The following is a 16,456-nucleotide window of genomic DNA, read 5'->3' on the forward strand; positions in this document are numbered from 1 at the left end:
ATTATGAAGGGCACCTGCTAAGTCACGGATGCTGTCATTTACAGAGGTGTGATGAGCCCTCTGCACCCTTAGACCCTGTCTAGTGCACAGATCTATTCGTGCCTGTGGCTCCATGACAGCCTGGAACCTGCGTGTGGTATATATACATGTGGCACGGCTGCCAGGGGCATGATGATCAGCAGTGCTCCGACGAGTACCTGTGAACATCTGCGTATGTGGTACCCCGCCGGACATCTGGCTATGGCTGCTGTGTCCTAATACATGTGCCGTAGATACCACACTGCCCTGGCCAATGCCAACTGTACATTGTCCCTCAGCTAAGGCCAACGGTGATGAGGTATGTAGAGGCAGTGTGACTATGTGCATGGATGGGGTGGATACTTGTGGGATGTCAATTGGTGGCCCAATGGCAGCCCCTGATGACCCTGTCTGTGCCTCAACACACCTATCCTCATGGTCACTGTCTGTATCAGTGACATCAGATTCCCTGTGGGAAGGACCCAGCCCCACCTCGCCACCTGTGAGGGGAAAACAGGGAACAGAGTGTAAGACCTGTACATCACCGTGGAACAGTATATACATACATACACACACACACACACACACACACACACACACACACGAAATGTGTGCAGACATGGCCACATACACAGACATACACACATGCAGTTGACATGCATGACAACCCATACACTCCACCAGACAGCACCTACAGACAACTCCAGCACCCCCATAGCACACACAATAGCAGGTGATGGTGCAGTACATTATCTCACAAAGACCTGCAATTACACACATGCCAGCATGCAGGACATGTGGTGCTCAACAGCATGCAGTGCAACTGTAGTCAATCCCCGTTACCAACATTATTCATGGCTGTGATGCATGGCTTCTGTTAGTAGGTGATGGCCTTGCCTCTAGAACACACTGCACCCATTTCCACAGCATTGATGTGCATCTGTTCAGCATCCTGGCATGTACTGTGCATCATACTTCACAGGTGTACACACCATTGCAGGATGTGTATCTGTGTGCCAGTTACGTTTCCTCTGCTTCTTACAGTCTCTGTGTGTTTCTGGATTATATGTAGACACATGTTTTTTGAATGCCTGATGTGTATTCACATATGTCATCATCAGTGGTGCATGTATGAGTGATAGAATACCATTAAACCAACCACAGACACAATGTACTGTACCTATGGTGAGTGTACCTATCATTATTGACATGGCACTCTCTTCCATGAACATGCCATGGCGCAACACTACTGCACATGGCAACATTACAAATACCTGATATGTGACATATAACCTATGCAGTCAATTGCATTACGAGCCATATCTGTCAGTTGTGCAGATGCTGATTGGGATATATACCATTTGTGGGTGTATATGTGTGCACACATATCATGATGGTGTGTAGCAATAACTGCTATGTGTACTACTGTGCTCACAATACCTGGCAGGGGTATAGTAACATGGGCCATCATCATGAGCCAGTAGTTGATCAGTCATGCCTGCAAATGTTTCCCAAACCTACATGTTTGCATGCTAAAAATGTGCACAGCCCTTGGAGGTCATACAGTACCATCACTAGTGCTGTGGTGTCAGGGTTATGTCTGCCACACTTCATGACCTTGACTGTGTGCACTTACAGCCATTCTCAGTGGGTTTGTCTCTCCCCTCTAGTGCACTGTTGTGTTTCAGGATGACACACCCTTACCATCTCCTGCTACATTGCAAATGCTCGACATCTGTGGCCTATACATGTGTGTCATATTGCAGTATCCCAAACTAGGTACACCGTGTGTGCTGGCATATTCCCTGCCAATGCAGGGCAAACATGCAGATGTACAGTGGCACCAGCATTGTAGAGATGGGGATGTAATCTCTGGGTTGGGGTGAGATGTAGATTGTGCATATATGCATATTTATATATATATATATATATATATATATATATATATATATATATACACACATATGAACATATTTATCTATCTATATACAATTGATGTTATATGATTATTTATGTCTTATATATATATATATATATATATATATGTCTTATCTGTCTACATTTACAGATATATATCTGCCCATATGTCCATGCATGTTCGGCTCATATTTTTGGCCTGTACCACATTCTCTTGGCAATTGACATGGATGATGTCAGGATTGAAGTCAGTAACTAGTGCCAACACTTTTTTGTTTCAGACTTCATCTTCTTCAAAATATGTGCTCTAATACATATAACGGTGTAACTAGCAACATTTTAAGTGTATTAAAGCAGTATTTGACATATATCCCTATTTGTACCAACATTTTGGCACACTTTGTATAGACTTCTTGCATTAGCAGGTTGTGTGGTATGATATTACTACATTTCCTGCACTGTTGACTGATTATGCTGGATGGTATGTTTGTGAAAACATCAGTGTTATGTATATCTGCCATGGTTTAGTGGTAAATCACTTCGTGCATTGTGTGCAGACTGAGCCTTGCAGATGCTGTTTATTTTGTTGCTGGGCAGATCACCAGCCATTGGATACTGAGTGATTAAGGCACTTTAAAGCAGTTGTAAGTGGGTTTGTGTGGGTTTGTGTGGATCTAAGCACTGCTAACCTCCAGTTACAGTGTGTTACACTCAGTTAGCTTATATACTGCTTAACCTGTGTAGGCTGTGCTTACCCCTGCGTAAACAGGCTTAAACCTGCCTACTGCTGCTTAACAGTGTGGACTGTTGCTTACCTCCACGGTAATTTCTTTAAAAGAAAAGAAAAAGGGGTTGATAGGATAGTGTTGAAAAAAGTGGCACAAAGAGTGGAAAGACAGTAGAGAAAATAGCCAGGGATGTGCAGGAAAGGTGTGGAGAAGTTCCATAGCTGCCCATTTCTTCTATAGCAAATGCTGTGCATATACACTAGATTTGGAATTAGATTTGGACACTCAAACCCCTGGGAGAGGGTTGAGGACAACATGAATTTGTTGTGATGCCAATTAGACCATCTGAACATTGTAACAAAATCTGTACAGTTGTGGGGTATTATTATGCATACAACTTAGTAGCACTCCTGGGATTCAAACCCTTGCTGTGTATGACAAAAAGTTATAATTAACATCACAGTACACTGTACTATCAGTGAATTGATGTGAAGCTTTCTACTGTTTTCTAGCTAAGTCTCCCTCACTTGTATAATATGACTGACCTCTTGGCACTTCCAACATTGTTTATGCAGAACTTCATCCGCATTTTATCTGTATACCACAGTGTGGATAACACTGCTTAATACAACAGTACTATTTATAGTATGCAACAGTTCAACAACATATGAAAGAAGCGTAAACAGAAGCACTCCAGGGTTTATACCTTTACTCACAGAATATTAAACATTTATTTCCACTGGTACGACACTTTCTAAGGCTGTTATATTTATTTGTTATGACAGTACATGCAGAATAATTACTAACCTGCCTCACGATGCAGTCTTTGCAACCTAGCATCATGGGCTTGCAAGTTCACAGCCCGCTCATCTGCAGCTGTCAGAGAAATGCAGTAATATTTAGCCATACCTATCCATAGTATACACAAGCTAGGCAATTATTAACTACTTAGTAGAATGAGTGCTTACTCAGTACTGGAGCATTAGGCATCTGCCGAGACTCCTGGATCCAACTGTTCCAGTACATCCCCCTCCACCACTTCAGGTCAGCATGGTGGTGCCTGACCTGCTCACCAGTCTGGGGGATACCTGTGGCACTGGTGAGGTCATGGGAAGAGACTGTCCCAGGCCTCTGTTTTATACTGCGAGCCCTGGTACTGGCCCTGCAGTAGTCTCTCCTCATGGTGTTTTACCAGGAGCATTACCATGATTTTTGACTCCTGGATACCCCAGTGCTGCACTCTAAAATGAGTGCCTTCACCCACACCAGCCATTATGCCTGCAGTAGGAAGCTACAACCAGTTATGGAATGTATTCCCAACTGTGGAGTTTAAATATGGCCAATTACCCGCACTTTTCCATGATTGGCCAGTTTTGAAAAGGCTAAGCTATGGACATACCTGCTTACCTAAGGTTGGCAGTGCTTAAAGAGGTACCACCACTAGGCAAATTGAATTAATTCCCTTACACATTGCTTACTCTTACTACGTTAAGCTGTGCTGCAGTTAGCATTGCTTTATAGTTAATCAGCAGTATATTTGCCTTTTGGCAGTGATTTATTATTCATTACAGGTTATATATGTGTCTGGTATACATGATTCATGTGCACATACACTGTATGGAGTCCTGGGGACTTCTACACTTTATTACAATAACACCTCAAATCTATGCTTACTGGAGTACTCCAGTTCACATATTTATGTTATGTAGCAGGTTATACAACATCACACTGTACATAGATTCAGTTCACATGTTTGGTTTGATTTTCCTGTGGTGAGGATTAGTTTGCTGATACCTCACTTATATGTGTTGCTATGATGGCTTAGTGGTTTAATACTGTGACTGTAGTGTACAGGGTCTTGAGTTCAAGCCTTGCAGAAGCTGTTTATTTTGTTGCTGGGCAGAACATGGGCCATTGGGCACAAAGTGATTAAAGCACTTTAAAGCAGTTGTAAGCACGTGTGAGCGGGTTTGCATGGAGCTAAGCACTTCTAACCTCTGGTTGCAGTTTCTTACACTCAGTTAGCTCCAATTTTGCTTAATGTATGTAGGCAATGCTTACCCCCATGCAAACACACTTAGACATGCTTACTAGTGCTTATATGTGCTTACTACTGCTTATTTGTACTTAAACTTGCTTACTAGTGCCTTATTCATTATGACACTGACACTTCACATGTGAATTTCATGCAGTACTCTAGTTCACATTTAAATGTTATTTAGTAGGTTATACAGCAAATAAATGAAAAAAAATGTTCATATTCAGATTTCACATGCAAAATGGTAGGTGCTGCAGTGGGACTCAAACCGGGAATGCCTGCTCGTTAGGCGGATGCTCTGCTGCTTCATTTGCATATATCTTCCTTGTTATCCTCTTCAGCCTTTTAAGCTGCTTTAACCGTAGCTAAGCGATGGGCATGCCCGCACACCTACAGTTAGCTGTACTCGTTTTTTAAAAAAAATATTAAAGGTTTTTCTTCGGTTTATTTATATGTACTGTTACTGTTGTACACATGGGGAACTGCTGTTGGGGTTATGCAGACATCTATGAGTGGCCTCGCTCATGTATTTCCACTTTTTGCTGTTCTACTTTGCAGGGGCATGTTTATTCTGAGAGCTCTACTCTCAGACATGCCCCTGCACTCATACATGCTCCATGTTAGCCTAGGAGGTCGGGCAGTGCGCCTTCATTAATATGCATGGTGCACTCCCTTCCTCCTCCTAAGTGGCTGCTTCCATGCAGGACTAGACTAGTCCTGCATGGAAGATTAATAAATTTGGGGGTATATGTATATATCTATCTATAGATAATTTACCATGATACCTACTTATGTATATGTGTGTGTGTGTGTGTGTGTGTGTGTGTGTGTGTGTGTGTGTGTGTGTGTGTGTGTGTGTGTTCATAGGTTCATAGGTTCATAGGTAGGTACTAGGCTATCTGCCCAAGGGCATTTATAAGCCTAGATAGAATGTCTTGGCTTTCCCCTCCCTTTTAGATTACTTTCCTGAGCCTCTGTCCAGCAGGGCCACTGACGTGATCCCAGGGGTAAATTCATGATTTCCCATCCACTCATCAAGATTTCTCTTGAAGAGAGTCAGTGAGGGGCTTTGCCTAACATAGATTGGGATTCTATTCCAGAGTGAGGAAAGTCTCTGGGACAGGAATCTATCCCTCCAGCATGTCCTATTTATTGTTGTGCTGAGGTTTAAATTCTTAGAGCATGTGGCTCTAAGAGATTTGGTTTTCTTGAGGTGGAGCATGTCCATTAATTCCAGGTTAGACATGGCCTTGTACATCAGGCAGAGATCACCTCTGAGTAGGCGGTAAGCAACCGAGTAGAGCTGGAGTTTTTTTAGTCAAGCTACATCCCAAATAGGGCATTGTACTCTATTATGGGCCTGATGAGCGATGAGTAGAGGGGCACAATAACCTCTCTTGATCTAGATGCGAACCCTTTTGTGATTAGGTGGGCTACATAGAAGGATTTTCTAACCACTTTTGCAATGTGATTATCAAAGAAGAGGTTGCTATCTACTTGGGTCCCCAGATCCCTAATTACATCTTCCGTACTTAGTGGATTACCACCTATGTGGTAGGGGCACTTTGTTTTTCCCAAAGGGGATAACTATGCACTTTTAGGCATTTAGCTTAAGGCCATGATTGTGACACCAGGTATTCAGCTCCGTGAGACCCTTCTGGAGGATGTCTGTGTCAGCTGGAGAGTGGATTATGGCCCCCAGTTTGCAATCATCTGTGAACTTGGTCAGCCATAGTCCTCCTGTGCTTGCCTGTACCTCAGAGAAGTATATATCAAACAGGAAGGGTCCCAGGACTGAGCCCTGTGGGACTCCACTTGTAACCGGTTTAGAGTTGTCCATAGCACCCACAACTCTGACTATGTGAGTTTTATCCATGAGCCAGTTGACAACCCATCTCATGACATAGGGGTTAATGTTCAAGCTGGTAAGCTTATCTATAATGCCAGAGTGGGGAATGGTGTTGAAGGCCTTTGCGTGGTTCAGGTAGTCTGTGCGGACTACCTTTCCCTCATCCATGGCCTTGGTAACTGTTTCAAAGAAGTCAACTAGGTTTAGGAGGCAAGATCTGCCTTTAGCAAAGCCGAATTGGGTAAGGTCTACTGTCTGGAGGTTCCCAATTTCTATGTTAATGATCCATGATGATGTGCTCCATAGCTTTGCAGACCAAGCTAGTCAGGCTTATAGGGTGATAGTTCCCAGAATCCACTGTGGCACCACCTTTGTGGAGCAGGATAACTGTTGCTGTATGCCATTCTTTGGGTACATAGCCTGTGGTAAGGCTGAGTTTGAACAGTGAATTTAGGTGAGGGGTTAGTTCATTTTGGAGCTTGTGTAAGACGCAGACTGGGATACCATCTGGTCCCATTGATGCTGTGTTTTTGGCTTTGGAAAGGGCTGTTTTCACCTGTGTGTCTGTGATGCCTGGGGCTCTACATTCTTCTGGGATGGACACGGGCCCTTTTGGGGGTGAGGGGGGTGCTAAAGTTTGCACTGAACCTGTCAGCCAGGGTGTTGGCAATGTCAGTTGGTTCAGTGTATTTTTTGCCATTTTGCACTAGCTTAGAGCAGATCTGAGAGTTGCCACCTAGATTCTTGACATAGCTAAAGAAGCCTTTGTGATTATCTTTAGAGTCTTTGATAAGTTTTCTTTCGAAGCTGGCCTTGGATTATTTTATGAGGGATCACAGTTTCTTGCTGATACTGATCAGGGATGCCTTCCCTTTTTGAGATTTTGCTCTATCATGTAATAGTTTCCTCCTTCTGTTGTATAGCTTATTTATGGCCAGGGTCCACCAGACTGGTTTCCTCATTTTAGAGGAGTGAGTCTTGGTTTTACTTGGAATGGCTCGATCCATGCATTCCTGTAGGTGCTCATAGAATGCATTTGTAAAGGATTCTGTGGTTTGGGCAGCATTATCCTTTAGCAAGGGGGGTTTGAAACTTTCCATCTCGGTCTTGAGAAGTGTGAAGTTTGCTTCTGAAAAGTTTTTTACAGTGTTTTCCTTGACTGGGGGTAGGATCAGGATGCGGATGTAGAGTGTGATTAGTTTATGGTCTGATCTTACCAGCAAAGGGTTTACCTCTGGTGTGGAACATTGGTCCCCCATGTTGGTGATGATCAGGTCCAATATGTTGTCACCTCTTGTGGGAGTGGTGACCAGTTGTTCCAGGGCGTTTGAATTTATAAACTCTAGGAAGCATTGGGCAAAGGAGTTAGTACTTGAGTAGCTTTCCCAGTCAATGTTTGGGTAGTTGAAATCACCCAATATCATGGTGTTAGGTGGGACCTTCTTATTTTCCAGTGTTCTCAGGAATGCTGAGTGGGGGTCCTGAGACAAAGTGGGTGATCTGTAGCAAGCTACAATCTGAAAAGCAGCTTTGCCCACTGTTAGTTGCACATGGATGGTCTCCAAGGCCTCGTGCTGTGCCACTAACCTGGAGGTGTGGGTATCCTTGATGAAAATGGATACACCCCCGCCTTTTGTATTTCAGTCCGGGTTCTGGGGCCGAAAGGTATGGTATGAGTTATAGCCTGGTAGTGCTGGGGTGCTCTCTGGAGCCTTGAACCAGGTTTCTGTTACTGCACAGATACCGTTGCTCTCCATACTGAGGAGTGCCTCGAGTGCGTGCATTTTGAGGTTTGGACTTCTGGCATTGAGTAGCATTACCCTCAGTTTTTGGTTTCTTGTGTTGTTTATGGAGGTGGGTTTGTCTTTTGAGCCTTGCCTAAAAAAGGCACTATGGGGGCGGCAAGAGCCTTGGTTAGTATTTGAAAGCCTAAGGGCAACAGGTGCAAGCCGTCTCTGGTGAAGCAACGTGGCTTGTCGAGCATGTCATCCCAGGCTGACAAACACTGGATACCCTTTGAACGACACCAAAAGCTTAGCCAATTGTTAAAATTGATCATTTTATCAATATACTGTGGCATCATTCTTGGTGAGGGCAAGATGCTACTCATTGTCAGGGTCATACCGGCCTGGGCTACATGATCAGAGAGCTCCTCTATGTCTCTTTTCATGTAATCCAGGGAGGTACATCTCAGGTTTTTCACACCAACATGGACACTGCCAGAGTCATATTTGTACCTGTTCTGCAGTGACCTGAGTGCTTGTGTTATGTGGCGGATCCTGGCACCTGACAGGCAGCTTACAGTAACGTTCTCCTTGTTTAGTCTAGTGAGTGGGACATCAGTGTGCCTGACAATAGAGTCACCTATTACTAGTGTATTGGGTGTGTTGTTTAGCCTTAAGGGCTGTGATTGCATGGCACACTGACTTTGTGAAGTATGTGATACGTGGTTGTTGTTGTGGTGGAGGTTGCTTGGATGTCTGCTTTGGAGGTCTCTGCTGCTTTGGCAAATTTTTATTTAGAACCTCTGAGTATGTTTTTGTGTATTTATGTGTGTTATTTGCTGGTGCAGATATGACTGGTCTATGTGAGACTGCTAGTGTGGTGCAAGTGTTTCCCTTCTCCTCATGACTGACTGTTCCAGTCTTGGGTTGAGAGAGCTTGGCCTCCAGTTTGGCTGTATAGTTGCATCTCTCGCATACATTTGTGTTTGTTGGAAGGAAGAGAGGGTTGTCTGTGTACGAGGCAATTGTAACATTGCCTCAAGATGCCCAGATTCACCAGCTGGACTGGAGAGTACACCTGAAACTGCCCTTTGGACATGCCTGAACAGTTAAAGTGAACTGTTTTACTGATTGTCCAGTAGGGACAAATAGAGAGCCTTGTACTTCTGTATAGTATAAGGGGGGTGCAGTGCTAATGTTTATTAGTGCTTACTAAGAGATTTGAGCAAGTGCTGGACTGTAAAAGTGTGTATATCTCAGACAAATGGGATGATGATTCCCAGTTCCCAATATGGCAAACTGAACTCTTGACTTAAGTAACTGCCCACACACACACACACACACACGCACGCACGCAAGCACGCAAGCACGCACGCACGCACACACACACACACACACACACACACACACACACACACACACACACACACACACACACACACACACACACACACACACTAACATATGCAACTTCTTTCTCCAGCTCTCTGTTACTCCCTTGCTGGAAACGTACTCATGTTAAAGATTGAATATGCCCTTCTCTTCTTGCATTTCACTCCAACTATAATACCCCAAACTTACAAATAATGCCACCTGGTATTCTGAACTTTGGCTCTAGATGGTTGTCACTGTTAAAGTGACAGCCCAACCTCATGTGTAAAAATGTGTTAAAGGGGCTGTGGATGGGATGGGATGAGATGGAAAAACAAGCTTTACCACTTTGTACTCCTATCTGATATGAGGACTGTGATCTGTTAAAGGTTTTCAAATGATTTCCTATGCATAGCAGAAATGATACTTAATAGACAGTTCTTCAAACATATAATTCTGGACAATGTACTCCACTCAGATCAGCTATGCATTACTGATTATGTATATTACCAGACAGACAGCCAAGACAAAGACATTCAAGTGTATGTACTCCTTGAAGGCACTTGTCGAGGTGCTAGAGTGAATTAAATTCCTTTGCTTGTGTTTCTGCAGCCTTTGTGGTTTATTAATGACATTCAATTGGTCTGACCAAATTTTCATGCAATAGGGAAAAGGGTCTTCTCTAAGCTAGGTACATCAGCTGGGAATCACTTACCCCTAAAACTAGAACTTTAAATACTTTTACCAAAAAAGTTAAAAGAAAATCTTCTAGAAGAAAACACCCGCAATACTTTCAGGATAAATGTAACTTGTCAATAAAATGCTATTTCTTCCCCTTAATTTCTAAAGTAATTATATATCTCTCATAGAAAATTGTAAATGTGAAAAAAATTGTCTATAGATTAAAAAAAAAAGTGCATTACATTTTGTACTATTTTTTCTAGTGCTTATGTATGTTATTCTATATGTTGTTTTATATTGTCTGCTTTTAGCTGTTAATCTGTAGTGTTTTTCTGGTCTGCAGCTCTGGTCATTGCTAAAAAGGGTCAGTTGCCCAGTTCACCAACACTGTTACCAAACTACAAATAAAACACATTATGGGTTCCCTTCAGTTTATCAATGTTTCAGAATATTGAGCAACATATGGTTGTTTTGAAATCTCAGTTGTTTTTACTGAGATGAGTACAGTGGAAATCTGGGAATTTGCCCTTCTCTCTACTGCAGTGCAATGTCAGAGTTAGTACATTTTATTATAGCCAGTGTGTGTGTGTGTGTGTGGGGGGGGTATGGTAGAATGACTTGCCTTCCTACAAAAACAGTTTTTGTGATTCTGTTTTTTTGACATTTCACAATGAAGATTACATGGTCTTGACCATATAAAGTTGGATGTTCTGAAATGCTGATGTTATAAAATAGAGCAATGCATGTACATATATATATATATATATATGTTTGTGTCTTTCGGCTTTTCCCAGTTAGGGGTCGCCGCAGCGGAACTCCGGTCTGCTAATGATTGGCAGTTGATTTTTATGTACCGGCTTGCCAGGCCTGATGCACAACCTTCAACGAAGGTACGCCCATTCACACATGTCTCCACGCAGAAGATGCTCTAGCTGAGAATCGAACCAGACAGCGTCTTACTGTGAGGCAATATATATATATATATATATATATATATATATATATATATATATATATATATATATATATATATATATATATATATATATATATATATATATATATATATATGTAGGTATAGATATATATTATATCCATATATATATATATATATATATATATATATATATATATATATATATATATATAGATACACACACACACACACACACACACACACACACACACATATATATGTGTGTGTGTGTGTGTGTGTGTGTGTGTGTGTGTGTGTGTGTGTGTGTGTGTGTGTAGAGACACAGGGAGAGTGATGCAATTATCTGGATACAAAGATATATATATGTGTGTGTGTCTGTGTGTGAGTGTGTTGGTGCAATTGGCTTTGTAAAGAGTTCAGTTTGTCATATAAGAAATAATTTTCCCATTTGATTGAGGCATGTTTCATTGTTATGCAATGCTTGATATGTGCAAAATTAAGCTGAGAATATGTAGATATAGTTACTCAAATATATGTACGTGTTTAAAGTTTACTAGCATGGAGGCAATATTTCATGGCCTCTCAGTTTCTATTGCCAGGACCTGTTCCATCTTAATCATTTTAATTTGGCCTACCATTTGACTGCCATCACTTTTAAGCATTATACTTCACATTGTGGGTGGTATGTCGACATGGTGGCTCTGTATACCTTTTTTGGGTAAACTCTTGTTGGTATAAGCTTGGCTGGGCTACACACACAAACTCGCGCACACACACACACACACACACACACACACACACACACACACACACACACACATATATATATATATATATATATATATATATATACAGATATATAAATTCATGTATATGTGTGTTATAATAATTTGCTATAGTTCCTATCTGAATTCCTAAGTGCATCCAAAAATGTGAAGTGGATAACAATAAGATATATGCCTTTCCATTCCAAACTAATAAAGCAATTATGCACATATCCCTATACAGGAAATAACAGGGTTTTATTTGTCATTGTAATTATTAATTTTATCAAGTCAAAGCTTTTATGTGAGCAATTTTCTTTCATTTTCCAAAAGAGTTGATATACTTTTACAGTAACTCTGAAATTGAAGTAAGTTCTGTTTACTGTATTATCTTTTAATCTTTTCTCCATAGACTGTACTGTAAATATATGTATTTACCTAATTAGAACTTCCCATTTAACTAATGCAAATAAATATTTAAATCTCTTTATTGTCGGCATTTTTTTTCATTTCTATTATTTCTTTTCAGACAAGGAATTTCAAAAAAAGCAAATATGTGCAAATAAATATATTCAAATGCAAAATAATTATTTTTAGCATGTTGACCATTTTTTCATTTCTGTTATTTTTTTTTCAGGCAGCAATTATGAGAAAGAGCTAATATGTGGTCAATATACCAAACTGGGAAAAGACAACTTCAGAGTTGTGTATGTATATTTCAAAACTGAATATTTTGTAGCATGCATTTACAAATGTTTCTTTTATTTATATATTGTGTAGTCATTAACAATATTACACTCACAGATGGTGCTGTGGCAAATTCTAAAATGTAACATTAACATGGGATTGAATTGATGTTTAATATAAATATTTCATACAAATCCACTGAATGCACTTTGATATTATGGTGAGTAACACTTAGTATTTCATAAGATATCTTCGAATAAATTGAATTTAAGCTCAAACAGGTAACGGACTAGTTGCAGTTTTAATGACAATTTATAAAATGGAGTAAGAATGGATAAACTGAAAGAACATATTGAAGGTTGCGATAAATATGATCAGTATCATCATGGCTCAACTACTTGTGGTCAATGTTTTTCTAATTGATTTTTTTATTTAATAATGACAACATTAATGATAATGGGATCGCCTTACCTAGCCTCTTCCAGCTTTCAGAATTAACCATCACTAAATCTCCTACTCTTCTGCAAATTACTGTTGCCTTCTCCTTTGCTACTTCACCACCACCTGGCATCTATAAAATACTGATTGCTGTACTTAATTTGTACTCTTCATCTTATCTTCTGTTCTTCTCCTCCTACTGTGCCATCTGTCATCCTGCCATGACTGAATAATGTCTCAGCAACTCTGCCCAAACCACCTATCCATACTTCCTCTTTACACTCTACACATATTGCACCAAACCTGTCTAATACCCCCCCACACACACCTTTATTCCAAATATGGGCTGATAAATCGCACTTCATTTCAAACCAAAACAAAATCAAGTGCAAGAATCCTCTCCAAAAAAGTATGCTTAATTCCTCAGTATACTAAAATCCTTCTGGGAGGAGATATATACCCTAATCCTGGCCATTTCCTATCACAATGAACATAAGGATAACTCTCTCCCTTCTACACTTCTGCAACCTAACAACAACCAGTATCCAACCCTAGTGATTTAATTTTTGCTGCAATAAATTTTAGAAGAATAAGAAATAAAACTGCTGAACTACATGCCTGACTTACTCAACATAAGCCCGGTGTTCTTACTATAACTGAAATTTGGCTTAAACCTGGCTATAATATTATCTGTAATTACCGATTGTATAAAGAGGAAAGTTGGGGTATTGCTTTAATATTTCTCAGTACCTGCCACATTTCCCCTTGCAGCAAACTCACACCAAAATTCAGTTCAGCAGAGCTTCTTATTGCTTTCCTCAGAATAAACAATTATAAACAAATACGTATTACTGTCCTTTATATCCCTCCTGGCAACAATACAGTTATACTGGAAGATACCCTATATAGAATATCCATAGCATTTCCACAAGAAAAAATATTACAAGGTGATATGAATGTCAATTGGTTGGACATAAACTCTAACTCACCTACAGATAGCATGAACTTATATGGTTTCACACAACTAAATAATAGCCCTATACACTATAGCAAGACATCAAATTCTCTATTAGACTGGATCCTAGTATCAGACCCTAGCAAATACTCCACCACAGGTACAATGACAGACTCTCTCAGTGATCATCTCCCAAGCTATATGACTAGACATCTCACACATCCAGTTAAATGGCATATTTATAAAACAATACATAACCTCTGCAAGTTTAACCCAGGAATGTCCATTGCTACACTATCATCTACTAAATAGAAATTCCTAAAAATCCTCTCCTTAGATGATGCTGTAATTAAATTCAATACAACTTTTCTAAATATCCTAAATAGCCTTGAACCTCCTAGAAGGAAGAGACTGAAAACAAATAATGCAATTTGGCTGTCCAAAAATAGTAGAATACTAATGTAGGATAGAGAAAAAGCAGGGAAAGAATAGCATAAAACATCACAATATCTTGAAAACTTCAGAATGCTTCACAATTGTATTAAAAATCAAATAAATGAAGACAAAAAAATCCTACATAAAACTACTCAAACAAACTTAAATCATGCTCTTCCTTAGCTGATGACCTTCCAAGCAAGTACCTAAAAATAGCAGCCAATAACATTGCTATCCTGTCTCACTCATGATAAATAGTTCAAATCCAGGAATCCCACACTCACACTGTAAAAAGTTACACATTATTCCTCTGCACAAAGGAGGAAGTTCAACAGACATTAATAACTTTAGACCTATAGCAATTTTATCTCCCTTCACCAAAATACTTGAGAAATGTATTCAAAAACAATTTCTGAGACTATCTCCTGCAGGAAGACCTCCTGTCTCCTACACAACATGCCTTCAGTCTTTCCCGTAGTACTAGCACTGCCCTTCTAACCTATATAGATACTTTCAATAAAGCTAGAGATAATGGCAAACTAGTCTCTTTCTTATTTCTAGACTTGTCTAAAGCCTTCAACACAGTTTGTCACAGCAAATTCCTAATTCAAATGTCCTCACTAGGATTGTCTCAGCCCACCCGTCTGTAGTTCCAAAACTACCTATTCAATAGGTATCAGTCAGTAAAATGGCACACCATGCTCTCTCCTTATCTCCCATTTACCACCAGTGTACCACAAGGCTCTATCCTTGGTCCACTCTTCTTTTACATTTTCACTAACACTCTCTATACTTCACACAACAGGCCACCCTGATACAATACACAGATGAACCCACTCTCACTTGCACATCTGACAACATGGTACACATCCAAAAAAATTACTCAGGAAGCTTTAAGAGCCAATGAAACTTGGCTTCATAACTCACAACTCATGCTCAATCCCAAAAAGACCAAACTTCTACTTTTTTCCCCAAATCCCTCTCTAATGAAAAAAAAAACAAAAAAACAAAAAACAAATTCAAAGTCCTCTCTCTTGATAATACAACCACTGAATTCACTTCTCATAGCAAACGAGGATAATAACCTTACATTTGATCAGGATATACAAAATTGCATAAGAAAAACTTGTCAAAAACTATGGATGCTTTACAGAGCCAAAAACTTTCTCACTGACCCAACTAACACTACACTTGCCACAACTTATCTCCTCCCAACACTTCTTTATGGCACTCCCATCTTTACTAACCTCCAGGATTCACAAAAATTAAAACTTGAACAATGCTATTTCAAAGTTGCTACATTTGCAGCACATAACCCTTTCAGAACCATCACTGTATAGCACTGAAAAGCCATGACTGGTTAGAACTGCCACATCAACTAACATATATAATTTCTTACCACCTATAAAATTATCCAGCATCCATCTGCCTGTCCAGCACTAAAAAACATTCTACACAACTATGTTCCCAGTTGTTTATTGTGATCCGGTGACTACAAACCTAACAAATCTGTTGAGCACTGTCTATACTCATACAAGGTTGCTAAGGCCTGGAACTCCTTAACTGTATCCGTCAGGTCTATACCCTCCATCCCATCTTTCAAAATCACTCTGAAAGACTTCTTAGCTAAAATCTGGCTCTGTTCTTTCTCAAAACCAAGATAAACTATATCCCTAAATGTGAACAAGTACCCTTTCGTTCCTTATACCTACTTACTCTCCCTTCTTCACTTACTTTATTACCACTAGTTAATTCTCTTCCCTGACTTTCTCTCTAAATATATCATAAGCCTGTTTTTCCCTCACTTCATATTGCAATTCATAGTTGTATTAGACCAACTTACCTTTAATTGCTCTACAAACTGTCTAAAATTTCCTAAATATTAAATGATAGTTCTTAAAATGTTTTGTAATA

At 40.1% G+C, this 16,456-nt stretch overlaps 1 protein-coding gene across 1 annotated transcript in view; it reads left to right on the forward strand.

Annotated features, from left to right (window-relative positions):
* GC (GC vitamin D binding protein) overlaps nucleotides 1-16,456 on the forward strand; it is a 641,498-nt gene that overhangs the window by 84,918 nt on the left and 540,124 nt on the right. The window contains exon 2 of the mRNA XM_044061140.1: nucleotides 12,665-12,734. Coding sequence (XP_043917075.1) covers nucleotides 12,665-12,734 — 70 coding nt within the window. The remainder of the gene's footprint in view (nucleotides 1-12,664; nucleotides 12,735-16,456) is intronic.

Source organism: Protopterus annectens, chromosome 2.part0, assembly GCF_019279795.1.
Source record: "Protopterus annectens isolate FY-2018-M chromosome 2.part0, PAN1.0, whole genome shotgun sequence".
Lineage (NCBI taxonomy): Eukaryota > Metazoa > Chordata > Ceratodontiformes > Protopteridae > Protopterus > Protopterus annectens.